At 37.6% G+C, this 27,961-nt stretch overlaps 2 protein-coding genes across 2 annotated transcripts in view; both read right to left on the reverse strand.

Moving 5' to 3' along the window:
* Positions 1 to 16,608, reverse strand: part of LOC107095458 (FERM and PDZ domain-containing protein 4-like) — an 85,891-nt gene extending 69,283 nt beyond the window's left edge. The window contains exon 1 of the mRNA XM_015391573.1: positions 16,344 to 16,608. Within this exon, the coding sequence (XP_015247059.1) occupies positions 16,344 to 16,579 (236 nt within the window). The 5' untranslated portion in view covers positions 16,580 to 16,608. The remainder of the gene's footprint in view (positions 1 to 16,343) is intronic.
* A 2,109-nt stretch (positions 16,609 to 18,717) lies between these two features.
* The window catches only part of msl3 (male-specific lethal 3 homolog (Drosophila)), a 10,469-nt gene continuing 1,225 nt past the window's right edge, over positions 18,718 to 27,961 (reverse strand). Inside the window, exons 2-14 of the mRNA XM_015391578.1 lie at positions 26,165 to 26,247; positions 25,955 to 26,050; positions 25,692 to 25,786; positions 25,504 to 25,601; positions 24,811 to 24,939; positions 24,572 to 24,729; positions 24,323 to 24,481; positions 23,996 to 24,231; positions 23,816 to 23,902; positions 23,318 to 23,427; positions 22,903 to 23,002; positions 22,715 to 22,799; positions 18,718 to 19,715 (exon numbers count right to left, since the gene is read on the reverse strand). Of these exons, the coding sequence (XP_015247064.1) occupies positions 19,616 to 19,715; positions 22,715 to 22,799; positions 22,903 to 23,002; positions 23,318 to 23,427; positions 23,816 to 23,902; positions 23,996 to 24,231; positions 24,323 to 24,481; positions 24,572 to 24,729; positions 24,811 to 24,939; positions 25,504 to 25,601; positions 25,692 to 25,786; positions 25,955 to 26,050; positions 26,165 to 26,247 (1,536 nt within the window). The 3' untranslated portion in view covers positions 18,718 to 19,615. The remainder of the gene's footprint in view (positions 19,716 to 22,714; positions 22,800 to 22,902; positions 23,003 to 23,317; positions 23,428 to 23,815; positions 23,903 to 23,995; positions 24,232 to 24,322; positions 24,482 to 24,571; positions 24,730 to 24,810; positions 24,940 to 25,503; positions 25,602 to 25,691; positions 25,787 to 25,954; positions 26,051 to 26,164; positions 26,248 to 27,961) is intronic.

Raw genomic sequence — 27,961 nt, forward strand, 5'->3', positions numbered from 1 at the left:
AGCAGTCGACGTGCCTTTGTCCACTAATGAATAACAATATAGCCCAAGGTCACCACTGGAGAGGGAGCAACGTTGTAAGAATGAAAACTGAGAGAGAAGAGGAATGACTGGGATTATTGAACACTACATTGGCATTCAGCAGTCCTTCTTGTTGTGTTTTAGAGACAATTGAGTTAATCATTAAGATGTATTTTAGTGTGTGTGTATAGTATATAGCGAAAACCCTGAAGCACATCTGCAGTAACTCACAGTTGGTGATGTGAGAAATGTTTGATTTCTCACTGTGTGTGCATTTTCATGTATCATATCAGAAAAGCTTGATGAAAGGGCAAAATTCAATCTCCCTTAAATTTGTAAAGAAGTCTGAGAACCTTCATCAGTTTTTTACTCTTGTGTGAGGTGGTTTTTGGCTTTTCCTGAAAAGGGTTAATGCACATGTGGGAGATGGAATCGCTTCTTTCAAATCTGCTCTGATGTGGCGAACCTTTATTTCACTCAACTGATTAGCTATTTCTGCTCTCACATCTTCCTGGATGTTCTTATTTTATGTGTAAACATGGCTGGGAGGAACACTGCCATTCCTAGCTGACATTTCAACCTAAGAACAACTTCCTCGAAAGCAGCACAATTGTTAAGCTTGAATTCAGGGACCGTGTCCTCCGAAGGCCAGATACATCGGCCGATTATGTCATAGCCCGGCGCCGAGGCGTGTTTGGATTGGAAGACTCCTCATTATGTAGCCGACAAATGTAGCCTTGTTTATGCCCCTTTTGAAGGATGGGTCCGGTGTATGCTACGTAGCTTTGGGTATCCTATGATTCATTGCGAGGTGGCTGTTCAGTGTAAAAAGGTAAATGGCGTCAAACATTGGTGAATATTGTAAATGCAGTTTAATGTAATACGAGTATGTAAAAAAATATTGTCAATTATTATTTGATATGGATTACAAAAAAAAAAAAATCCTATTGATGGAATGGCAACAATTTTAAAACCTATGAAGGACTGATTAAAAACATTTTAATACCGATTAAAGCCTTAGTTTTATACTGAAGAATTTTATGTGTTTTAAGACTTTTTAAGGATCCGCAGGAACCCTGCTCAAAACTAAAGCCACTTTCTCAATGAAAACCCAGGTTTTTCAAAATTGGATTGAACCGCTCACAATCGGCTTTTGGCTCTTTTCCCATGTGACCGAAAACCCGAGTCTGACCTCCTGCTGACTAGCTACTGTAAGTGGCCACTGTCCCCCACCACTGTGTGTCAGATGACTGCATCACACTGGTTGAGCGTTGATGATGTCGACAGCGGGATGGAAATAAGGGAAGTAAATAATTGAGAGCAACATGGAAGGGAGCTACGGAGTAGTCAGTATTCTTTATCACTTTGCTCTTTTATCTGTCTGAATCCCTCTTACCAGAGCTGTGCCATGTTTATCGAATGTAAACAGAGTTTCGGGTCGTTAGATCAGAAGTAAATGGTGTAAAAAGGTGTAGATCAGGGCACAGTATTTGGGACACTTCTTTTTACTTTCTTTGAGATTGATTTGTATTATTTTCCTGTACCGATGTTTAGATATATGCTGATGACATGGTTTTATATAGAGCAGGAAAAAGATTTATTTTTATCATTTGCAAAACTTTCTCTGTCACAGTATACTAAAATAAGACACTGTCTACCTTGCATGCCGCCTTTAATTCATCAAATATTTTGGGCACAAGTAGCACTATTGTATTAAACTTGATGTAATTTTCCTTAAGTCCTTATAATCTAGTCATAAATGTTTAAGTATCCATCTACTTGTTCACATGGTATTTCACTAAATAATAAAATGGTTTTAATGAATAACCTAATCACCTTCAACCCTACAATTATCCAACCCTACATGCAGAAGCCAGTTAAAAAACAAACAGGAAAGTGGGATTTTAACTCTATACTTAACTGGGGTCTCAAAATCTATTTTATTGCTCTCATAAAATGTGGAATGACTGAATAATTTTCTTAGAAGTTATTTTGACACTTGCAATATTAAAATAAAAGGCCATGTATTGACATGGGGAGAATAAACTAAATTTGAAGTCTTGAAAATGTCAGTTTTTAAGGCCTTAAATGTGCATTCAACAAACTTATTTATTGTCAACAGTTAATATGATAAACACAAAGAGAGGCGAGAATCTATACACATTTAGTTTTTTTTAATTCCAAAGATTAACAGTATATCAGCAGGCTGTTCAAAAAGCATAAATCTTGACAAATTGAATTTAATAAAAAACTGAAACTGTATTTCTGGAGCCAAGATAAAGATGCATGTATTATTTTTCCCAGAATGCAGTAGTGCAAGGTCAGTCTTTCTTGGCCTGCTCCGTTTTATTACAGGGGATAAAGCCGATGCACGCATGGACACATGCACAAACTTTATATGACTCGTCTAAACAATGAGATCATAGAATTTCATTCCCTCGCCCTGTTTTAATCCAACAAGCAATCTCGCTGGGTCTTTCTTTTTCTTATGACGCAGCCCTAATCTGATAGGGTGGACAACCGTAGCATGGGAGGGGCAGGATAGGGAAAAATAAACTAGACCAATATAAGTAAGAGCAGGGGACATATAAAGAGACATCATATTGATAACGGTTACAAAAATATGTGGTTGGAAGGCTAAAACATGACGCAGTTGATGACGAACAGAAGATAAGACTAAGAATAAGAGATTAGGGGGGAAAAGAAATATGTCAAAATGGGTTGAAATAAAGAATTTTATTCTTGAGTGACATGATGCTTAACATTTAATAGCCAAGTCTTCTTACACTTTAACTAATCCAAATTAAAATAATCATTATATACACATTTAAAGAATCTAGACACTGTTTAAAATACAAAATTAAAGAAAAAAATCCTTTAAAATCTTCTGCAAGATGTGATCAAACGAAACTCAGATTTTCAAAATAAAATACCCTAAACTAACCAATAAAACATGGTGGTGGTAGCATGTACTTAGGTACCTTTTTCATCAGATGGAACAGGGGTGAAGGTTGATTTCATTTTATACCTGTACACAGGTTGGTAAGATTTGACCCAAAAACACATAAGGACTCATTTATGAGGAAAATAAGTAGTAAATTTTGCAATGGACTTGGGGGGAAGGGATAATGAAAAAATAAATAGGGACAAAAATACAGGAAATGGAGAGAATCCTACCTAATGTGACTAAATGCCAAAAGAAATAAAGCAGTGTTCAAATAAAGTAATACTTTAAGGTTATTTCTTTTAATAATTTTTATGTTCTTTGTTGATGTTAATTGTATTAGATAAGTCTTTAAAGGGATATATATGTGTGCATTTTTTTGCATGACAAAAAGATATGTGCCTTTTTGAGAGCCACTAGATCTTTAAAGTTTATATCCCCTAAAACAATCAGAGACAGAAGTAAAGATTGTTGTGTTGTTGTGAAACTTTTATTACCATGACAGACCTTCTGGTGCATACAAATATTTTTTTTTTTCCTGAGCATCTAAGTTTTTAATCTGCTTGGCATATGTTATCTACCTGGAAGCATTTAAACGCTTTCTGATGCATCAAAGCAATACACTGCTCCATCTGAGCTTAAACAAACAAAAGGTTTGGCTCGTCTCTACGGTCTCCCTGTTCCGTCCTCTATCCCCGAGCATACGGCCATCAGCTCGCTAAACTTCCTTGTGCAACAACAGCTTGTCGCAGACATTTAAGAGATAAGGTTAAAAAAATGGCAACGGAAGGAGCCGTTTTTCAACTCGAAGCAAGCCAGACTTCACAAAGGGCATGCATCTTTCAAATAAAAAAAATAAAAAAGGAGCGCTGTAAATGCACATTCAGGATTAGGGATTCAGTGCACATATCTCTGCTGTACAAGACCTGAGCATGCATCAAAATGCAGAGATGAATACTCGCACAACTAGAGGAGACAAATTGATTAAATGCTATTAGCTATTCTTCAGGGCTAGCGTGACATTTAATTACACACACTCACAAAGCTGAATTTCTGACCACAGCTTGGATAGAAATGCAATATAATATGTGAAGATATATGGTTACTCCCAATATGCATGAAATAATTCCACTTTACAGTATAAATATTTGTTTTACTAGGGCATTTGGTAAATATCTTCCAGTATACTGAGAGCTTACAAGGTAAAGGAGGCCTGAGGGGTTTCTGCCTGGGCAACAATCCTAAGCTTGCTGCACATGACTGGGCAGTGGTCCCAGAGATGAGAGGGAAACGTGGGAGTGATGGTGGAAGTGTTCTGAGCAGGAGGTGATGTTATAAATAACAGACCATCGCGGTATACACACTGAGGGACCGCGGTCAAGTGTTTTTATGTGTGTGTTTCACTTCCTCTCCTGTCATATAACAGTGACAGAGAAAATGCAGTGAGCTCTGTTTTTAGTCTTATTTTTTGGGTAACAGATTGAAACATTGAGAACATTTGGAGTAATTGGTAGTAAACTGGATTTTTTTTGTATCCCTTTTCAAATTACCGATAATACCCCATATATTAATGAGATTTTTTTTTCATATTCATCACATGAGAAACTGATGTGTGTTTTTAATTGTATAGAATCATTGGGAAAAAAAAATCACAACACCAGAGATTAAAATAAGCTGTATCAAAGCACGGGTTGGGAAAGATGTACTGCCCCTAGTGGAGTTTAAAGGTATAGTGAAGGACTTTCGAGATTTTTTGAAAAGAGCCATCCTCTCCACTTCAAAAAAAAAAATTTTTTTTTAATTCACATGCATAACCCTATACCCGCTCCCAAGAGGGAACGACTATTAAATGCATACGAGAGCATACACAAGCCCATTCCTCCTCGTGTTTGCATCGCTCATACAAGCTTTCTTTCCAAAAGAAGATTTGCAATTTTCCCGCTATTTCAGACTCACAATGGCAAGTAAAAATGGGGACGAGCACGTAGGATGGTCCTACGTAAACATATCACCAGAATAATTGACAATTAGGAGGACAGCTTATATTGATGATCCACCTGGAAAAAGAACATCCTCTAACTATAACCTTAAGTATATTGGGGTCTTGTTCACGAATGAGGGGAAGATGGAGCAGGAAATCGACAGGCGGATTGGTGCGGCATCTACTGTGAAACTGATCCGTTGTTATGAAGAGAGAGCTGAGCCAAAAGGCAAAGCTCTCGATTTACCGGTCGATCTACGTTCCTACCCTCACCTATGGTCATGAGCTTTGGGTCATGACCGAAAGAACGAGATCCCTGATACAAGCGGCCGAAATGAGTTTTCTCTGTAGTATGTCTGAGCTTACCCTTAGAGATAGGGTGAGGAGCTCATTCATCCAGGGAGGACTCGGAGCAGAGTCGGTGATCCTCCAGGTTGAGACGAGCAAGTTGAGGTGGCTCCGGCATCTGGTTAGGATGCCTCCTGGATGCCTCCCTGATGAGGTGTTCCGTGCAAGTCCCACGTTGGAGTGACTATGCTTCTCGACTGGCCTGGGAACACCTTGTGATTCCCCCGGAGGAGCTGGCCCAAGTGGCTGGGGAGAGGGATGTCTGGGCTACCCCCACCACCCGACCCCGAATAAGCAGAAGAAGATGGATGGATGTATCAAAACAAATACAACCCTTCATGCCTGACTGACTGACATTAAATTTGATGTAACCTTGTGTTGTTAAAGTTACCTTAGGATTGCTAATAATGTGTTTAGTTGCTTAGTGTAGCAATAAAAATAACTTTGACAGATTTTCTTTTTATAATTTTAATTTTATATAATTTTATATCATTTTTCCAAACATTTGGCAGCCTTTGCTTTACTTTGTTTTGGCTCAAAGGGTTTGGGTGTTCTTTTAAAAGCTCTCCTCAATAGCTTACTGGGATTATGGCTCATTTTTCCTGACAGGACTGGTACGACTGATGAAACATCTGCTACACCCAGGCTGTAAGTAAATGGCTTTTGGGTTTCAAATGTCACAAAAACATACAAGCGTAAACATGGAGAGGCAGCCATCATGTCATAAACTCATTACATGTAAATGCCGCTTAAGCAGTCTGGTCATTGCCATATCCATATTAAGCAATTAAGGGATTGTAGAGATGCACATTAGCACATCTAATTATCGGTTTAGTCAATGGATGATAGATTCACACCACTAATTTTCAATTCTTTTGGTTTATAAACTGGCCTCCAGGTCCAATCATGAATAAGCAAACAAAAACAATTCCAGCCCCTTTATTAGGTGTTTCCCTCGCATGAAATCAACACAATGAGCCACATAATGCATCGGAAGGCTAAGAAATAGAGGAGGAAATGATCATGTTGACGAAGAACAACAACTAACATCCTTGTAGTCCTGCAGGGTAAATCATTTCTTACTCTCCGAATCATTTCTTTCCTCTCAATGATTCAGAGGAATTTACATGAATTTACATGTGACCGGAAGGAAAAGGAGTACAACTACAGACTGAAGACCTGCCAGGACACTAATCTGCGTGTGACCCGCTTGGCCTCCAGACTCGTCCTGCCTGAACTAACCAATCAGAGAGGAAACATCCTGTGCTTCAGTTGGAACAGAGGCGGAGGAGGATGTAAAGGACTAAAAATCCTGCTGTCTCGGCCTCACCAGACTTTACAAAACTATATTAGTCAAGAGAATGACTGGATTTAAACACCAAAAAAAAGAAAAACATTGTTTGTTTTTTTCCCCTGTCCCCCAGATGAAAAGTACCTCAGAATGTGATGACAGTGTAATATACATTGAATGAGATTCGAAATACAGAACAGAAAAATTACCCATGGTGTTTAAAGAAGGTTTGGAGTACATGCAACATCCATGCATCCATCCATGCATTCATCTATCCATGCATCCATCCATGCATTCATCTATCCATGCATCCATCCATGCATTCATCTATCCATGCATCCATCCATGCATTCATCTGTCCATGCATCCATCCATCCATGCATGCATACATCCATCCATCCATGCATGCATGCATGCATCCATCCATGCATTCATCTATCCATGCATCCATCCATCCATGCATGCATGCATGCATTCATCCATCATCCCCCATCCCACATTCTTTAAATTCTTCTTTACTATGTTTAGGTCCAGTGCTTAAGATTCCTTTGCATATCAGAATCAAATCAAACTTTATTGATAAAGCAGTTTTCATACAATTAATGTAGTACATAGCGCTTTCCAGAATTAAAAACATTACCCGTCTCTTCTAATACTTTGAAGACGGCTACAGACTTGTCACATGCCATCTGTGATGAATCAGGAAGAGAAGCTGATTCACTTGAATCTACTGTATCTGCAGCTGCCGAGTAAACAGTCTAAATATTTAGAATATCCATAGCTGGAAAAACCAGGAGCAGCAGAGGGCGAAGATTTGAATAAAATCAGTTTGTGTCTGCCTCTTTGTCAAATTTCATTTGACTTCTTACCCTGGGCTAAACGCTCCCTCACCAAAACCTCATCGCATTCTCGCCATAATCCTTCAACAATGATGCTGCAATCATGCACTCCTACAATCCCTAAGTTGACCATTGACCAGGCAGCTGTATCGGTCAGTGTGTACAAGGAGAAAAGGAGACAAGCTTATGTCAACCTCTGTCCTTATCTACGGGGACAAAGTGGGTTCAATCGAGCTGTTTATTTGAATGCATGATATCAAATGCAAATAATATAAAGAATATGCTTTTTTCTCCAATAACGAACATTTTCTTTTACAGCTGAAACATTTATCACTTCTTATTGTTTCTCAAAATTCTCATTTTCACAAACATTCAGTCATTGCTGTGATGTCAGTATGGATAAATTGCGGTTACGTTTTTTGATCCCCATTAACGACAACCTAGTGGTATAAACTTTATAGAAATGTTTTAAAAATGGAAAATAAAAATAGTGCCACTCTTTATTCATTTTAAGATAATGTATTTTATTGGACCAGCTTCATAACAACATATTAAAAGTGCCCACAAACTCATCCCGCCATACTACCCAGCAGTCAGATAGCTAAAGCCTCTCAATCCATGACATAATCTCTATAGGTGCTCAGTAATTACAAGGTCCTGGGTTCATCCTGGCTCAGAATCACCTCGTCTTTACGTAACGTGGAGCCAGATCAGGGATCAAGATTACTACAGGGTATAATGACAGAAAGACGGGATGGGATTGCAGACATTAGCAGTTTCAGTACAATGTGTTGGTAAAAGTTGAGTTAAAAATGGCTGGAAAAACCTTCCACTTGGCCTTCTGAAAAGATCTTTTGGAACAAAATCACCTTAAATACAGAGAATGGGTGCAAAGCTTGCATGTTTTCCGCAAACACTGCTTGTTGCACTTTCCAAAATTAAAGGCATGTTAAGTTATGCCTAAAATTCAACAGTTTTCAACAGTTCAATTTTAGCTGGACTTGATAATGCAGTCTAAATAAACTTCAGAGTTTTGCTGATTGAGTAATTTTCTCAAAATAAGTGGCTGGTTTAAAATACTTCCAATCCACCATAGTTTTATACCATTTTTCAATTAAAAAAGACCAATATTCTAACTAATGTCTCATATACGCCTTAGGGAAGTTACAGATTTGGTGATAAAGCATTTCTTCCTGCTTTAGTTGCATCCAAATCCCTTCTGATTAGCTGCTCTGTATTTAACGATGGCTCCTACATTGGAAGCCTCTAAAGCCGAGAAGCGCCATTTTGTTTGAAGACAAGAAGCATCAAATTCAAGATTTTCCCAATCAAAGAAACTGTACCTGATTAACCTGTTGAACCACTAATCTGCAGGTCAACTTATTGGTTACCTAAAAAAAAAAAAAAAACATATAATGCAGCACCAAGCAGAAGCAATTCAGCAGTTGTTGGCAGATGTTTAACTATACTTATGCAAAATCTAACCTAGTATTTAAATAAAGAGGTGGCAACCTTATAGCTTGGACCAAAAGTAAGTAGGTAAGAGTTCAATTCTTACCAGCAATTTGTTTTAAAGCTACAGTGTAATAATACTTTCAGGGAATAACTGATAGAAACATAAATTATTATACATAAGAATGTTATTTATCATCAGCTATGAACTGCAAGTCTCAACCTTTACGTTTGTGTTAGCTTAGAAATTGAAATTTATAATTACACAGGAGCGGGTTACATTTGTATGGCGGCAGACATCTTCGTGCTATGGCAATGTAGAGCTAACAGACTTATCGATTAATTAGTCCGACAAATTAATCGGTCCGACACACTGACTGTAGAGATCACCGTTGTGTCCAATACAGACAACTAGTTTAAAATCATACATGTAAACTACCTTCTCCTGCGCTTGGTCCATGTTTGTTTTGGTCAGAGTACTAAAAATAGGGGGACGAATAACCTGGACAATAAAGGTAAAGTGAGCAACATTCTGGAGCTCCGACAGCAGCAGTGGGAAATCATTCTAACAACATCCATTGAGAAAGCTCCATAACTGGGATGCCAGCTGCATGCCCCTCTGGAGTCAAGGAACCACAGGGATAGTTCAGGAAGACAGCAAAGGAGTATAGCAGTAGGTTGGAGAAGCCTGCCCTGCACAAACAGCACACTGAAAGCAGTGAAAAGGTCACGACTGACCTAGGCAAGTTAACCACGGAGGACTGAAGCAAGATGGCCGTAGGTCGGATAAGTCAGCCAGAAAAACGGAGTGCTGAAGGTAATGGACAGGCTACAACTGACCAAGGCTAGTTATAGAAATTAACTGCTGAGGATCAAAACAGATCAGATAAGTCCATCAGGAAAACTGTTACTGATCCTTAGGAGGATTGTATATCAGAGAATCCCATATCGTAAATAGCAAGAAGAGGCGGTGGCGGGCCAAGACTAGGCTCTAGAAGCTAACTGCTGGCTAGGGAAGGAGGACCATTGATGATCAGGAGTCTGTAGCCAGACAGAGCGGTGGAGCACTGATTGCTGTTTCTGCTGGGGGGACGAAGAAGAATGGTCTTTCTACGGCCACATTAAAATGGCATTTTTAAAAGCCAATCTCAAACCTCTTAAGAGCATTCTTCGCTTTATTCTTTTCAACATTATTTACTCTATCTTTCATTTTGATGAAATAAAGCTTGTCTATCTCCTCCACTAAAATTATGGTCAATTCATGATACTTTCTCATCTGCTGATTCTTAGATTTAATAATAATAATACAATGTTAATGTACATGGGACAAGACTATTGAAGAATTGATGGATTTCTTACAGTGTGTCTATGTTTTTAATCAACTCACACTTAACTAGGATAGTGGCAAAAGTGGCAAATTTTACAATGAATTAATTGGATTATGATACTTTCCTGATTTTAGAATTAAGAAAGTGTTAGAAAGTGTGGCATCAAAACACTAATTAAAATGCATTAATCATTTAGAAAATAAACTTCCTTATGCTAATTTTGCATTATGGTAAATTCATAAGGAATCTTAAAGTTTGGGGAAAAAAATTAGATTCAGATGTATTTCAGACCAAAATAATAATAATAAAAAAAAATCTAACAATGGACTCCCAAAAGCATCTCTATATGTTATAATGGTTTCAATGACAAATGCCAAACTAAATGGCATGCAAACTCCCAACTAGGTGGAACTGAGCATGTCACAAATAAGAGCAACTCAAACAAGCAAAAAAACAACAATAACATGTACATGGTAACTTACTGGAAAGCTGTTAACATTCCCAGTTCATCATCATCATCACACGACTCCATCGTTTCTTCCAGGCAATGAAGGAATAATGGGTCGATGTGAGTGGGATGGAAGCCCCAGCCCCACTAATGCTACAAGACTCAGAACATTGGAGGAAAAGCTGCTGTCCTGCTCACAGAGTAACTCTTCCACTGCAAAAAAAAAAATCCAACAACTCTGAATCTCTCAAAAAAAAAAAAAAAAAATCCTTAAACTCAATTTTCTCAGTGCGTGTATGTGTATGTCACAGAGTGTGTGTGTGTGTTTTATTTTTTTTTTCATTTCTAGTTTGGTGCCAAATGTTCCAGCTTAGCAATGCTGTGCAGCGCCGCTGGTGATGGATTTAGCCGGGGCATCTGGGCCAGCGGGGATAAACTCCATTCAAACACAAACACATGCACACACGCGTACCTACATGAAAGCACTCACACATCAGCGGAGTGTCATCGAACAGAAGGAACAATCCTGGGAGGACCTCCCCGCCCCACATGCAGCTTCATCAGGAAGATCACACAGCTTGCAGAATGAGGATAAATGTACGGAGAAACAGATGCGTGCCAACTTTATGGGTGACAAACTAGACGGGATACAAAGCACTATGAGAAAGTATTTTTTTCATTCTTGCAGATTTCTTTAGCCTTTGATTTGTTGTCATTATTAAATGTTTTTATCAGCCAACACTTTTTGATATTAGTCAAAGATAATCTAAGTAAATAAAAATTACTGTCACCAAACGATCAGATCAGTTGGTTTGAACGATCAGGTTCAAACCAACTTGGACCAATGTGAAAATTTGAATTGAAAACTGAAATAAAATTAGTTGTTTATGCATCCATGTTATACATTGAATTCTTAAATAATAAAAAAAATAGAAAGTTTTTCCAGTTTGAAATCTAAACTGTTTTTGAAGTGGAGAAGAACCATCTTTCAGTTTGGTGTATAGAAAACTTCCGGACTAATTTTTTTTTTATAAAACACATGAACTGCCTTTTTTTTTTTTTTTCCTTTCTTTTTTATGGCTTAATGAGAAAAGTGGGCTTTATCCTGACCTGCAATGTTTTAAATCTGGGTTTTATTGGCAGGTGGAAAAAGGAGAAGTGGTGCAAGAGACGCTTAGACACTATCGTCGGACAACATGCAGTAATTTATAAATATTTTACATCAGGTTGGGTCCGGATTAGAGAGCAGGTGGGTCCAGATCTGGACCCTGGTCCGCTACTCTGTGACCTCTGTTCTCTATATATTCTGGCAATGATGTTAAAAGTCCAAATTTGACAAAAAATTCAAAGCTGAAGCATTATTTCAATACTTTTTCACAGCAATGTCAACATTATCTCAAGAGATCTTGGCGATTTATATTTAGACTTCAAGCAATAATACTTGTTTTTTTTGGCTAAAAAAAAAGCAACAACAAAAAAAAAAATAGTTAACTTAAAATGCCGCCCAAGCCTGGAAGGTAAAAAAAAAAATCAATGATTATAAATCATAACAGCAATGGCAGCGTGAGATTAAAGCAGCAACAAAGAACACCCGTCTATGCCGACTACTGGAACTAATATCCCAGTGGAGAGCAGAAAAAAAACATGTAAACATCACAACATGAATTCACTTGCCCTTTTTGTCTGTATGTCTTTTTATTAAGATGATAAACGACTAGAGCAGGATTATTTTTTTTTAACGAAAAGTCCAATTGTGTCATAGGATCAATGTAGGTAAAAACAAGCTCAAGCCCAGGACAGTAACATGTAAGTCATGAAAAGTGCCCTCCAGGAATCTAACCATATTTACCTAGAAAGCAAAGTGACTTCAGAGAAATGCAGCTTTTACACCAAAGCTAACTGCCAGTTCAGGAAAGCGCAAGGTAAATATAGAAATATTAAAAATATATATACTTAAATCTAGAAGCATAACCTGTAAGCAAATGAAATCTCCCTGGATGTCTTGTACCCCTTCTCTATTGACAAAAAAAACGAGTTTAAACCTACGAACAATAATCTTTTAGTGGCAGACGGCAACGGCTAACATACCTGCGCCGACCTGCGTCAAACGATCCAGCAAGCCATGGGGGTTAAAATCACCTTAGAGTGACTCCACTCCGATTAGCATACAATGGGAACACCAGACACAAGTTGACCTAATAATTTACAAGATACCCTTGATCGCAACATAAGGTACGTAACAACATTCGTAACGTCATATAACAAGCCAAAACAACTAATTTGCATTTCATAAACATGGTGCAGAACTGGAAGGAGAGATTTGGATGAATAAAAGAGTAAAACAATAAAGCACACTGACTACACTCTGGCTCCCTTCCATGTTGCTCTCCATTGTTTACTTTCCAGATTTCTTTTGCACCAATGACATCATCAATGCTTACCCAGCAGCGGGGGGTAAGACCTAATGGGAAAGGATCTAAATGCGGATTGTTAGTGGGTCAAGCCATGTTTGAAAACCCCACGTGAAACCACTAATTTTAACGGGAAGGCACTATTAGAAGTTCTAAAAAGTTGTACGTTTCTTGAGAGTAACCGTGTCTTCTGTTAGAACTAACCTAACGGAATGTACACAGTGGTGCTGGAATAAAACCTTTTGAATTATGAGACAGTGCCCAAATGGCATAGGTGTCATAAACAAGGATATCAACACTCAATATTGGTAGAAAAATGTTCACATACGTTTTTGCAGGCCCCTATCCTTGCTATAAAGGCAATAAGACCTCTACCTCTCGCTCTGTCCTTTGTCTCAGCAGAGAAGACGACAATGGGAAGACCTCCTGAATGGTTTTCCCTGAAGGATGGGGTCTACACTCTTCAGATTGTGCAAAGTTAAGTAGACCTGCAGGCTACTACCAAAACCAGAATGCTGCAAAACAGACCATCTGCATCATCTTCTGAGTTTGTAGGCGTAAGTTTGAGCCAGAGGTCATAAACTAGAAGAACCATCAGGCAGCAAAAAAGGAAACAGCTAGCCTCCCGGATAGGCTATCCATTCAAAGATTCATGGAGAACATGGACTGGACATGTTGAACTTTTCAGAACATTAGAGACACCTCAGATTTGAAAAACCAAGATCTACAGAGTTATCAGACAGAAGAAGCATTTTCAGTGAAACATATTGGGTCTTTGATACTTTCTGATAATTTCATGTGTTATATTGTGTTCCAAAAGCAAGAGTAAGATAAGAGCGATAATAATGTTTTAATGCAATCTTTCTAGGACTACAAGTTTTAGGCAGATGGTCTTGCTTTGGTAAGTTTACATTTCAGCCGTACTCTCCATTTCAACATAATGGACTGAACAGTGCTCTGTGAGATATTCAAAGCTTTGAAATCTGTTTATAGCCTAAGCCTGCTTTAAAATTCTCAACAGTTTTATCCCTGTTCGTTGGACTTCATGGTGATATTTGCTTTCCAATATTCTCTTTACCGTCCTCTCAGGCCATCTAGGAGAAACGGAATATTCAAGGGGACTAGATAACACACAAATAGACTTTTAAGTCATCAGCAATCATCAATTTCTGATGGCCATTGATTGCACTCAGAAAAAAGGGGATAAATCCTTCTGCATATCACACCTTTCAGTTTTTATTTGTAAAACAACAACCAAGAAATCATGTATAATTTTATTTCCAAATCTCATACCACTTTGTGTTGTCTTCCACATACGAATCCAATAAAGAAGGTTTATTTTTTTATTTATTTTTTTTGTAATGAGTCAAAATATGAAAAGGTTTAAGGGGTATTTATACAGTTTAAAGCCACTGTATCTTCATTATTCATATCTCTGTCCTTACTCTGAAGTCTAAGACACAAGTGATGCAATGCATGGCTAACTCCCAGTTGTCATAGATCCTTGTTTTGCTTAAACAATTAATTCATTATATTCTCTATTGGAATTCCCAAGCAATGACTAATAAACTGGTTACAACCAATGCTGAGTTAAAACGACTTTTTCACAAATAGCAACTCATCTATGTGATATTATGCAGTGCTGACAAAACAGTTCAAAAGTTGTGCTCTTTTTGACTTACAATGTGTTTTATCTTTGCTTTCAAGCTCAATAAATGTTAATGAAAAGCAAGGAAGAAATCTAACTGCTTTGACTTTAAAGTTTCCCCAAATGTCTGCCTCAATGCACACAAAAAATATACTCACTAGGGTATTCAACTGCTTGATAACTCAGCAGCTACTCATAACACTTGCATCCAGAAACTGTATTTTTCCGTTAAGACAAATGATCCTAACTTATTGAAATGCCATGAGTCATGAGGATGTTATCCATCAGACGCCGTCTTTAGGTTTCTGAGAATAGAAGCTATAAAAAAAAAAAAACGTAGCTTAATCAGGTAGACAACAGTGACTTACCGTAAGTTGGAGTCCATTCCCATTTTATTTAGCACTTAATACTTAGAAATTATTTCCTATTTATGTTTATTGGCCTAATCCATCTTATTTCAGCTGAAATCTGTTTATTCTAAATAATTGGAAAGAGTCAGTAGCAAACAAATTTTTTATTTATTTATGAAAAAGATAGCTTCTTCAAAGTATTTTCTTTCTTTCCAACAGATGTGAGACATTATGAAACATTCTGATGAAGATGAATTCAATTAAACTGAGTTTGAAACCCTTAATCAATTTCCAATTCATGGAAGTTTCGCTTGAAATTACTAATAAAATCTAGCTATTGCACTTTTGATTGACTATTGAAAATTGCACTGGAATATGAAAACTATCTCAGTCCTCAGGCTACCACATCTTCTCACATAAAAACTTTATTGTGTTTCAATTCAGTTATTACAAACTTTAATCAATAAAAGCTTCTAACGCCTAAACCATGAAATAACAAGTGTCAGAAAATGCAAATATTTTGAAGCTAGAATTGAACAGTCTGACAAATGAAAAACAATTTTGAAAAGGCTTATCCAAATAATTATCTGTATAATTTGTGATACATTAGGAAATTTATTGCAGATTTTTCATTCACTATATTTGATTGTTTAATTATGGGTTTTTTAAGAATAAAAATACCCCATTGATGATTTAGAGGCCTATAAAATTCATGTATCAAACATGAGGCACTTAAATTATCAGAGTTTGTTCATTCAAAAGAATCTTAGAACAATTTCAAACATTGAAAGTATGTCCCTGGTTGGACTGAATATTACCTGAGGCAAGGAATTCCTCTGCCCTGATGTAAACTTTTCTTAGAAATGTAAACCACCTACCAGATCCTTGTAGCTTGATGGTGGGTTGCAAAATAAAAGGAAATGAGAAAGAAGAGCTAAAAGCTGGTGAATAATATCCTTAGTTTTCCCAGACATTCTCGGTGGACTTTCTAGGAGGAGCTGTGATTTATAGCCTCAATCTAAACTAATGCGGGGCTTTGTTTTGTCCGCTCTCGCCGTCCCGCTACAGGGAATCACATTGCCATTATAGAAGCTCTTGTGATTAAAGTCTGATGGAACAGATTATCATAAAATGAGCTGGAAACTTCACCCAGTTCCACCAGCATTAGGTCTTCATCCAGCCAAGCTCATTGGTATATTTACAGCACCCCACTGATCTAAGTTTAAACATTACAAGAAGTCAAAAAGCCTCATCTTTTTAGCCCATTTGTAGGATTTTCACTTACTCGTTGAGAAACGACGTCTCCCTCCATTCGGCTTTCAAGGTCCTCCTTTTGGTTTCAAGTGGTCGGCACTTCGATGGCAGCCGGTCTTCGAGAGGTCTGTCAGGAGCCGTCGCAGATATGTCGGAGCTGATTGATGTGAGGTCAGTGCTGAGGTCAAACGATGTCCAGGATGAGTCGGAGGAGAAAGAGGAGCTGGTGTCTACCCACTCCTCGAAAAATCTGTGTTTGGAATCCATGGCGGAAAGAGCAAGACAAAACCAGCTAGACATAAACTCGAGGTCGGGACATTAAGAGAGCTCATTGGGAAATGTAGAGCCATGAGCCTGTGGATGAGTCGGGATATACTTTTAGTGATCAGCCAAGAGAGAAAGGCTAAACAACCACAAAGAACCAATAAGAATGAACATTTGAGAGTTGAGACTATGATATTAATTTAAAAGAAAGAACCACTCAGACTAAAGAAGAAGAGAGAGCGGGAAAGAAAAACAGGAAACCGCCGCTGAGGACCATAGGGGCAAACACTCGAGAGCCAACGGCTCACATCTCATTAAATTCCATTTTTGCCCCACAAAAATTAAATTAGGCGGTAACCTGATAGTGATAACCAGGGCTAGGAAATCGATCCAAGATGCATGCAGAGAATTGCACTTGCGGCTCCTGTGGCTATGCGATAGCAGCACGTGGGAGGGCGCCGTCTTGGGTTGCACTGATACGCGGTTCATTACAAGAAGGCTGATCCAAAATGCAATTAAGGTTCACCACTAAAACCAATTAGACCTCTGATGCGAGAAGAACATGTTTGCCAGTTTCCCCACAGGTGCAATGAGTTGGGAAAAAAGCGGGCAGCTCTTTAGACAGGGAAGGTGCTAAAAAATAAAGAGTGCATATCCTATTTCAGTGATATCTAAGTTCTACTTGTTATTGACCTTTGGATTATATTCATCTGTGCCCATTAAGATGAACATAAATCCATTACCTGGTACAGTAACATTAAAGATAAATGTGTGTGTCATTAAAAGTTGTCAAAATGTGTATTAGATTTTATTGCTAAACTTAAAAAACGCTGGAAATATGGCATCAAAATTCTTCTTTTTGACTAATCAAGAGGTTGCGGCATGTTGGATTATTGTTCATATGTGTCACATGAAGATACACCTTATCTCAAGTTAAAAGTGAACATATTAGCAATCAAAACCAATCCGTTGATATATTGGAAAAGAAATCCAGTTCCTGTGATGTACATCCATTGAAAAAAATTCCCTTTTTCCTCATAAAGCCATCATTTATAAAAATTTTTCCCACATTACACACACTCAAATTTTACATGCTATATATTTAGAGGAAAATAAATTAAAGTTCTGGTATCCCCTAGCCAAAGTTTAGAGAAAAGTTTGATTAAAAAAAAGAAAATCAATGCCGTCATCTGAAAATGGTGGAAACAATATGTCCTGAATGGGAAGGAATTGGAGAACCTGTTAGGTTGAGGTAGGAAATTTCACTCGAGATACCATATTACAAGGATATAAGTTAAATAAATGTATAATAATAATAATATAATAATAATAAAATAATAAATGTGCACCAAACACAAACTTATTGCACTTTTCTGCTTTTTCTAACTCTAAAACAATCCACACCACATTATATGGGGAAAAGCCCACATCCGTTTAAGGACTTAATAAGAGAGGCTTTATGTTCATGGTCCAAGCTCCCCTTGGTTTTGGTGACGTTACGCTGCTACATACAGAGCTGTATAGTGGAGGATTTTCAGGAATTTTTGAAAAGAGCCACCCTCTCCATTGCACATGCACAACCCTGTAACCACTCCAGAGGGAAAGCCTATTAAATGCGTGCAAGAGCATGCACAAGCCCATTTCTCCTTGTGCAGACTGCACGCTGTTTAAAAGTTGCTGTTTGCATCACTCATACAATCTTACTTTCTAAAACATTTTTAATTTTACCACCATGTCAGACTCACCGACTGCAAGTAAAAATGGGGACGAGGATGTAGGGATATAGGACGGCCAGTGTGATTGACAATTAGGAGGACCAATTATTTTAATGATCCACCTGGAATTGAACATCCTCCAATATATCTTTAAGGTTCCTTCTTTATTTAAGCCTGAAAAGTTGCAATGGGACAATTTCTGTAAAGTCCAACCAAAATGTTTTATTTTATTCAAACAGGATCTCAGATGAGGCTAAACTAACTCACTATCTATTGTAATTTTCATGCAAAAAAAAAAAAAAAGGGAACCTAAGATGACTCCCTTAGGACTCCATATTCCATACTCACTCCATGTATGCATGCATGTATGTATAGAAGAGGGGACAACTTGGAAAAAAAGTTACTTTTTATTTATTTACTCTTTTATTTTTTGACAAAGAACAACAGGGAAACAACTCACTCCAAGGAAATGAAAAAAAAAAAAATGCCCAACATGTTTTATAACTTTTTCAAAATAAACGTTTCAAGTCTGAGGTCCTTTTAAAGCAGCTGAATTACATTTGGAGACGAATAAATAGCATAAAGATGCGCTGGAAGAATTTTGGATGAGGTGATCATTTAGAATACATCCGGAATGGACGAGTATGTAGAAATAGTTCTTAAATTTTTTTTGCTAATTAGTTTAATCATATTCAATTAAGTGAAGTGACTTATGGCAGAGTTAGTGCTCCTTTAAACAGACCACAAATGATGTCAAGTGAAATAAAACTGGCTTTTAACAAATTGCAACAAACAGCCACACATTCGAAGAAGGTGAAATTTCTAGGGGAGAACGACGACACTCAAGAGCCGACGTTAGAAACTGCAGAGGAGCAAAGGAAGCATAGAAACAGATAGTTCTGTTGCCGTCAGGCGGGTACTGTGGAGCACTGAGAAGCGGAGGAAGTCAGTCTTTGGAAAGTTCTTAGCTTCCAAACAGGCGTACAATCCTCTTCACACAGGACTTTTTTTTATCCTCCATTCTTAATCGAATAGGAGACAATCTTCAAAAACCTACATGTGGCAGGAAATTTTAAAAAAAGAGGAAAAACTGCAACAGAATTTAAGAAAAGAACCACGAAGTTCGGCAGATTGGGACTGATGGAAATCAGCGTGCATTCCACGTTAACGCTAAGCAGAAGATTGTAGTCCTGCATGCTGGGGAGATATGGAAGTAACTGGACCCGCAAGGCAGCAGAAAGAAAACGCATGCTAGAGAGGAAGAGGAACATAGAAGCGGGAACTTCTGCTTAGAGAAAGAAAAAATAAGCTGTCCGTGTCTCCTTTAATAAGCTGGTCTTGGTTGTTTCATGCTGTAGTGAGCTTCTGACGCAGACACGTATGCAGACTCTGGGAAAAAATCCTCGTGGAACTCGGCCAGAAACCTGAGAGAATTCGGCAGGAAACAGGGAGGTACAAGTAGAGGGAAAACTGGTGAGATATTCTGACATTAAATATTCATTATGAGCATTTATTAGCGTAATAAACAGGCCGTCCACACGTTCCAGTTCACACCAACCTTCCTGGATAACCCATGATTCCTATAAACATTAAATCCAATCCCCCTTGCTTTTATTTTATAGACGACCCAACGACACAGAGTGGGGATGGGAATGACTGACGAGCAGTTGCAGCAACAAAACTAAAAAAATAAAATAAAATAAAAAAAACTCCTCCTTCCTCTTCCCATCTAATCAGCAGCGGGGAGGGGAAACTAATCCGGAATCTTCTTAGTATCCGCTACTTGGCCAAATCCTCTAAATCTTGCCATCTCATCTTAGCTCCACCGGCCTTTCTAATCTCAATGCAAACAAATTATCCTCATCAGAGGAAAACTTATAAAGAGTGAATGTCGAGATGATGGAGCAGAAGGTAAAGGTCAGCAGCAGCAGGTTCTATTTACCATTCAGTCAACAGTCAAGGCTGATCCTTAACCCATTACTTCCAGACAAATATTCAATAAGAATGGATTTTGGGAGAGATTTATGTTAGGAGAGTATCAAAATAAAGCATGTTTCTAAACTCTGTATTCCGTCTGCATTTGACACGTTAATGCACACTACACCACAGACTTAATCGCAATCATTCTTATGGCGAGGAAGGGAGAGAGCGAGGAGATCAGCTGTGGCCAAATCCCAGCATGCACTGTGCATCCGTCTCTGGGACATCAATCAGTTTTTGCCCACTCGGCACAATCTGCCCCAAGGCTGATTACAGAGTAAAAAAAAAAACAGGAGTCTTTCCCAAAAGGGTCGAGTCAAAGAGCATGGCCAGCGACCTGCTGAGTCTACAACATGGTGGCCATCTTTATATGGACAAGAATTTCAATTCTATAAACAAATACATTAAGAAGCTTAAAAATTATAGGAATAAAATAAATACTCTTTAAATAACAGTTTTTTTAATACATACATATTGATTCCTTTTTATTTTTATATAACATATTGATTCCTAAGAATTTCAGACATTTAAAACCGTTTAAACTATACATATATTATATGTTTATACTTTTTTATATACTTAATATATATAAATAAAAAGATAATAAAAAAATATTTTGAATATAAATATATACATTTTTAACAATTTTAGACATTTAAAAGACCAATTTATGATTGTTTTATACTTTTATATATACTTAAATCATAAAAATAAAAAGATAAAAACATTTTTAATTAATTAATTTTGATCGCTTTTAGATGTTTAAAACACAATTTATGATTGTTTACACTTTTTATATACTTAAAATACACAAATAAGAACATAAATAAAAACATTTTTAATATAAATATATACATTTTTAACAGATTTATACATTTAAAAATACCATTTATGATTGTTTATATTTTTTCTATACTAAATATATACACTTAAGATAAATAACGACATTTTTAATATAAATATATACATTTTTAACGATTTTAAACATTTAAAAGATCATTTATGATTGTTTATATACTTAATATATGCAAATAAGATAAATAAAACCATTTCTAATATAAATATATGCATTTTTAACAATTTTAGAGATTTAAAAGACCATTTATGATTGGTTATACTTTTATATATACTTAAATTATACAGATAAAAAGATAAAAACAATGAATATAAATTTATTGATTTTTAAGTATTTTAGACGTTTAAAAAACAATTTATGATTGTTTACACTTTTTTATATGCTTAAAATATATAAAGATAAATAATAAAAATAAATAAATATATTACTTTTAACAGATTTCTACATTTAAAAGACCATTTATGATTGTTTATATTTTTTATATACTTAATATATACAAATACGATAAATAAAAACATTTTTTACATAAATATATTAATTTTTAACAATTTTAAAAGACCATTTATGACTTACTTACTTACTTTTATATTACTTAAATTATACAGATAAAAAGATAAAAACATTTTTAATATATGTTATTTTTTACTATTTTAGACATTTAAAACACAATTTATGATTGTTTACACTTTTTTATATACTTAAAATATACAAATAAGATAAATAAAAATGTTTTAATATAAATATATAAATTTTTAACAATTTTATATGTTTAAAATAAAACTTGCTATTTTTTTTTACACTTAAAAGATCCATATAAAAAGATGTTTTCCAAAGTTTTTTTTTTCTATTTAATTTCAATCTATTAAACACCTAAAATAAAAAAAAGGATAATAAGATTGATGATTAGACACTGTATGGGTAACAATGCATTCGTCTTTTAGATCTGGTTGACTGTGTTTACTGTGCAGTTGACTGATCCAGTCAGAGATGCTGCAAAAGACCATGTACCCATGGGAAACTGCTCAGGCCTCGGTTATCTGTATTCCACATGCATAGAAGAAAGCCAAAACCAATTCTGCAACTGTTTGTGGAACATGGAAGGCAAAGAAATAAATAAAAATGGTATCAGATGATGATGGGATAACAAGGAGGCAAATATTTGGCTCTATACCGCCGCCTGCTGACAGGAGAGGGTATTGTTTGGGTTTGATTAGAGAATAAAAGACCTAAATCCCTAAAGATTGCTAGTGAGGATTTAAAGATTAGACTCCCGTGCTTGTGTAACGCCCACTCATCTCCCTCCCTCTAACAGGAGCTCTCCTTCAAACCCACAGCATGCACATCAACAGACTCCTCCCCTGTTTTGGATAGAATATTGTGGATCTCTGGCACCTCCTTCACAACGGTACTGCAACTACCTCCTGTAAAGGAGACTTCCTAGAGTAAGGCTTTTTTTCTAAACTAAACACTTCAAAACAAATCTCCTGGGATTCCAATCTAAAGCTACGCCCTTACTCTAATGTTCCTCTAAAACATTTCAATCATCTCACCGTGATTCTACTGTTTATTCTAGAAGATGATCAATACCTCAGGAAGAGCTCCAGATGTTTGATTAGGGCTCTGAGATTCCGTTCAGGGATCTGCATTTTGCCCAGGATCTCTGGCAGCTTCACTGGATGGACAGAAAAATAAATAAAATAAAACAGGATTTGAATATTTTGTATCTGAAACAGTCGGGGAGTCAGACAGATGATGCTGTGATGATGAAAACAGACCAAAAAGCCGTAGAAGGTGCTGGGATCCGTACAGGTAAGAAGGCGGAGGAGGCTGGTCGTTAAGCGGGTAGTTATCAGGTGTCAGCTTCCAGCTCAGAACCTGATTAAAACAGAAAGTTTTTTTTTATTTTTTTGGAACAGTGGTTATTAGTGAAACATATTTGATTATTCCAAGTAGCAAAATAACGATAAAAAAAAAAAGTATGTACAGAGAGAGTTATTTAAATTGAGAAGAAAAATCAGGTTGTATTTCTCTGTTTGAGATCATCCTATATTAAACGAGGGATCCATCTTCAGAAATTTCTCATATGATGAAAATTAGGAAGTTCACTCTAAACTCTGTTAAATATGGCCGACCGTCCTACTAACTAGAAACTGGATGGCATACTGTAGGAAACAACTCTTGTTTAATCACCTCATTGAGCTCATTGTTTCTCCGGCTCTCCAGGCCGTAGAACGGCCTGCTCCTCTCTTTGCTCGGCGTCAACGGCAACGGGGACGATGAGCCGCTGTGGACCGGTGTTTCTGGGTAAAAGGAGGAGGGGGGGAAAAAGGTGGATTTCAGCAATCCCCACTGCATTAGCACAGATGTTTCACTGTTTTCTTTGGAGGGGGAAAACTAATGGAGGATACTGACATCTACTGGACTAAACTGGTTACTACAACCCCTGGTTACTGTTACCAAGAGACCTGTACACCCCCATCATAAAATATACATGATCTATTTTAGAATTCAACTAAAGATGAATAAATTCTCATCTGTTTTAACTTATCAGGAAAGGTGTTCTTCTGAGGGTTGTAAACTCTTTATTACAAATAATTAGCAACTGATTGTTCCACTCTTACACCTTTATTTGTGCTCTAAAAAGTTTATTTGTATAAAATATAAAAAAAAGAAAGGACAAAATCTTACTTTTTTCGAGGCTGAGGAAGAATTTGGGTTGTGACGTGTCGACCTGACGCCGCTTGAGCTGCGGAGAGGCCGTCGCACTCCCTCCACCTGTTAGAGTGTTGCATTAATACATAAAAAAAAAATTAAAATCTGAAATCTTGATCAGAAAAATGAGAAACAGTTTCCGCAGGTTCCCCTCACCTCCACTGCTTCCTTCAGCTGGTCGATCTCCTCCCGACGTGTTCCTGGTGGACCGTCTGAGGGATTGCGACTGGTAGGAGATGCAGTCCATGTCAGGGTGGCGGCGACGCTTCGCAGTAGGGGCTGGAGCTGTGGGCGTGGTGGCGGAGGTGTCGCTTAGCGCCGGCTGACTGTCTGTGGACTGAGGTGTAGGGGGGTTGTGAGCCGGTGGGCTTGGACTACGTTCTCGTTGTGCACTAAAAAAAATTTAAAAGGAAAAAAACAAAAAAAGTTGGATGTCTGCTGCATAAACTTCAGAGTAAAAACGTTCTCCCATAATCCGCCGACCTGCTGGAGCTGGGAGAGGTTTCATTGGCTGCGAGGAGGAGCCTAGAGGAGCTGACTTTTTTAAACTGAGCTTGTTCGCAGGGGTAGAGGAGGATCATGGGTAAGGTGAAGTCGAACGTGATCCTCAGACCATCAACCATTTCCTTACAAAGCTCCTCACTAAATTAAAACATAAAACAACAAAAAAGAAGATAAGTGAGGACAGCTCCTTCCAGTCGCTTCCAAACATTTCCCGCTGCAGATCCTCACCTCCTCTCCGGCGGGATCGGCTGCGGGCTGCTGCTCTGCGAGGTATTCTGCTGACGCCTGTAGCGCTCATTGGCCATGAAGGCCTTGTTGATAGCAAAGTGCTTCACGTAGGACTCCAGGATGTGGACGACGTTTGTCTGACAGGGGACCACGACCAGCTGCACCAAAAAAAGAAAACAAAAATCATGGCAACCAGCACAGAAAAGGTTTCTGGAGGCAAAGGAGAAGTGGAGCAGTACCTTCTTCCTCTTGTTGATATAAAAGCAGTCATCTTCGAGTTTCTTCTTCAGAACATCTGGGATGTTGATGTCCACGTGAACGACCTTCTCCTCGCACTCCCTCTTCACGTTCACGTCTGAATCAACCCTCTGAAACAACACGAACCATCTGGTAAGGAACTGTCCTTATAAAATGATTAACCCGACGAATCTTGTCATACTGAAAATAAGAGCATCGATACGGAAAGCCGTTTCATTCATAATTAAATACATGAACAAAGATGCTGCTATTAAAAGTATTTTTCAAGAGAACCACCCTCTCCACTTTAAATTTTTTTTTTTTAAATTGCGCGTGGATGTAGCCTAGTCTAGCCTATATCTAACCATGAAGTAAAACTAAATACATATTTTTTAAAGAAATTTTTATCTTATTTTCTTCCAATTAAGACTTATTTTTTTTTACTTCCAGATTTATTTATGCACTTCATAATGGAGCTTTCATTTTTGACCCTTTTATTCAGTTTTCCATTGAATGTTTTTAAAAATTTATAATAAGCAACATTTATTTATTTATTTACTGTGTATTTGATGGTTTTATTTTGAATGAAACAGCGTTCCATACACCAAAGAAAACACGTAAAACCTTGAAAGTCATCAATAGGTGAGTAATTATAATTCAAAGACCGAGTTAAAAATGCTGTTTGGACTCGTCACCATTTTGTTGATATCTTCTGAGAAGGTGCTGTCGCCACTGTTTGAAGAGTCAGGGTCCGAGTCGTCCCCGTCACTGCTGTCCGAGGTCGAAATCAAACCTGTAAGGAACAAAAATAAAACAAAGGCTTTAAAATGACTGCAGTGAAGGAGGGGGTGCAGAGAATCGGGTGAGGCAGAAGGTTTCTCACAAGCGTCATCGCTGTCCTCCTCCTTAGGGAGAGTCTTCAGAGAAGATTTGTTACCAGACTGACGTCGACGCCTCTTCGTCCATCCCTTTCTCTTCCTTCTCACCAAGACCAGTTAGAACAAATAGAAAAAAATCAGACCCAACGCTCACAGATGGACGAAACCATTCAATCTGACCAACCCTTTAGATTATTTCATAGCTAATCAGGAGCTAGAAACATATCTGAAAAGTTGGATCTGCAGAAAAAAACAAAAACAAACTTACATGCGCCCTAGAGCTTTGCGAGCCAGCTTACGTTGCAATTTGCGGTTTTCCTCCGTGTCCCTTAGGACATGGTCCTCTGCAGCCCAGCGGTCCCAGCTACACCAAGCGACCATACACAAAAATATATACATACACGACAGAAAACAGTTTTTAGACTAAAAAAAACCCTACTAATTATGATATGTGGAATACATTTTCATGCACTGTCACCTCCTGCTCCAACCACTGAAGTGAATCAGGTACTTTGGGACTCGTCTCCCATGTTCATCCGTTCCGATCAAGACATCAAGGACCTGCGGGAGAAATTTGAAAAGTCAGAGTTGGTTCCTGTTAGAATTAAAGCTCAGATAGTCGTACAGCTGTTGGCAAAAAAAAAAATATATATATAAAAAAACATGCAAAAAGGAGGCATACTTTTCTACAAAGCTGTCTTCAGTTTCTTTTCCAGGAATAAAGCTCACAGCTCAAAAATATAAAGGGAGCACGTAGACAACACAATATAACTTTAAAACTGTCCACTTAGAAAGCAAAACGGATTGCATTTGATTGACATCAACATTCAATTATTCAGATCTAGGATGTGTATTTCGAATGCTCCCTTTATTTTATTTTATTTTATTTTTGAGCAGCGTATTTTGAAGGTCATGGATTGTAGAGGGAGTGTCGTAGTTTCGGGGTTGTCCCAAATAGTGCTGGGTATTTTCGCCAAAGTCGTGAATAGATTCGATTTTGATTCATACAGTTCTAAATCGATTCATTTTGATTCGATCTGTTTTTACAATAATGAAAGTGGCTCAACCTTGTTTAAAAATGCTAGTGTATTTTATTTTTTCCTGCCATATTAAACACCAAGCACAAACTTGTAAATCAGACCGTTTAAGCTTGAGATGTGAACAAAACTGTCTCAAAAGTGCAAACTTGTTTGTGAAAAATGATGCCTCACTCGAGCAAGCAGACGTGACACAGCAGACAATCATGACAGATGGGGAAGACTCAGAACACTGACAATGCACCAGAACTGCTTGGTCTGGTGCCAGCAGAACCACCTCCTGATTTATGCAGGGAAAACCAAGGAGCTAGTGGCGGACTTTCACAGGAGCAGATCCCCCCCACTGACACTACATCCAGGAAACGGACATTCAGATAGTGTACTTTTATAAGTACCATCTGAATAACAAATTGGACTGGACTCACAACACCTAGGCTCTGTATAAGAAGTGTCAGAGCAGACTCTTCCTGCTGAGGAGACTCTTTTGGAGTGCAGGGGGAGCTCCTAAACACATTCTATGACTCTGTTGTGGCATCAGCCATCTTCTATGGAGCTGACTGTTGGAGCAGTGGCTTGTCTGTAGCTGTGCGTAAGTGGCTGGATAAGCTGATCAGGAAGGCCAGCTCTGTGATTGAATGCCCTCTGCACTCATTGGAGGAGGTGAGAAACAAAAGGATCCTAACTAAATTAACATCTCTGTTGGATAATGTCTCCCACCCCATGCATGAAGCTGGTGCAGAACTGGAGAGCTCCTTCAGTGACAGACTGCTGCACCCTAAATGCACCAGGGAACGTTATCACAGATCCTTCCACCCAGCAGCTGGGAGACTTTATAACCACCACTGTTCCCAACAACCTCAATAAGTTGCAACATTCATGCTGATTTTAGTCAGATAAATAACATGCTGCTCTCATTTAGACTTAGACTGATTTTATTCTGACATGTTGTAAACACAAGTGTATACAAAAAGAAATATGTTATCATAGCTCTCTAGACTTTTTAATTTTTTAAAGTGCAACATTGGTAAAGGTAAGCAGCAATGGAAAAAAAAACAAACAAAACATTATGATGATAAAAAAAACACTGTGGTGAAAAAAATAATTCAGTTTTTTTTTTTATAACCCATTTTATATAATATGTAGCAGTCAAATAGCACATCTCTGATGTTACTGTTGTTTTCAAATATCCATTACCATAAAACTGTCCATAGCCGTATATTGGATATTTTATTCCCCAG

This window comes from Cyprinodon variegatus, unplaced genomic scaffold (genome assembly GCF_000732505.1).
Source record: "Cyprinodon variegatus isolate N-32 unplaced genomic scaffold, C_variegatus-1.0 Scaffold549, whole genome shotgun sequence".
Lineage (NCBI taxonomy): Eukaryota > Metazoa > Chordata > Actinopteri > Cyprinodontiformes > Cyprinodontidae > Cyprinodon > Cyprinodon variegatus.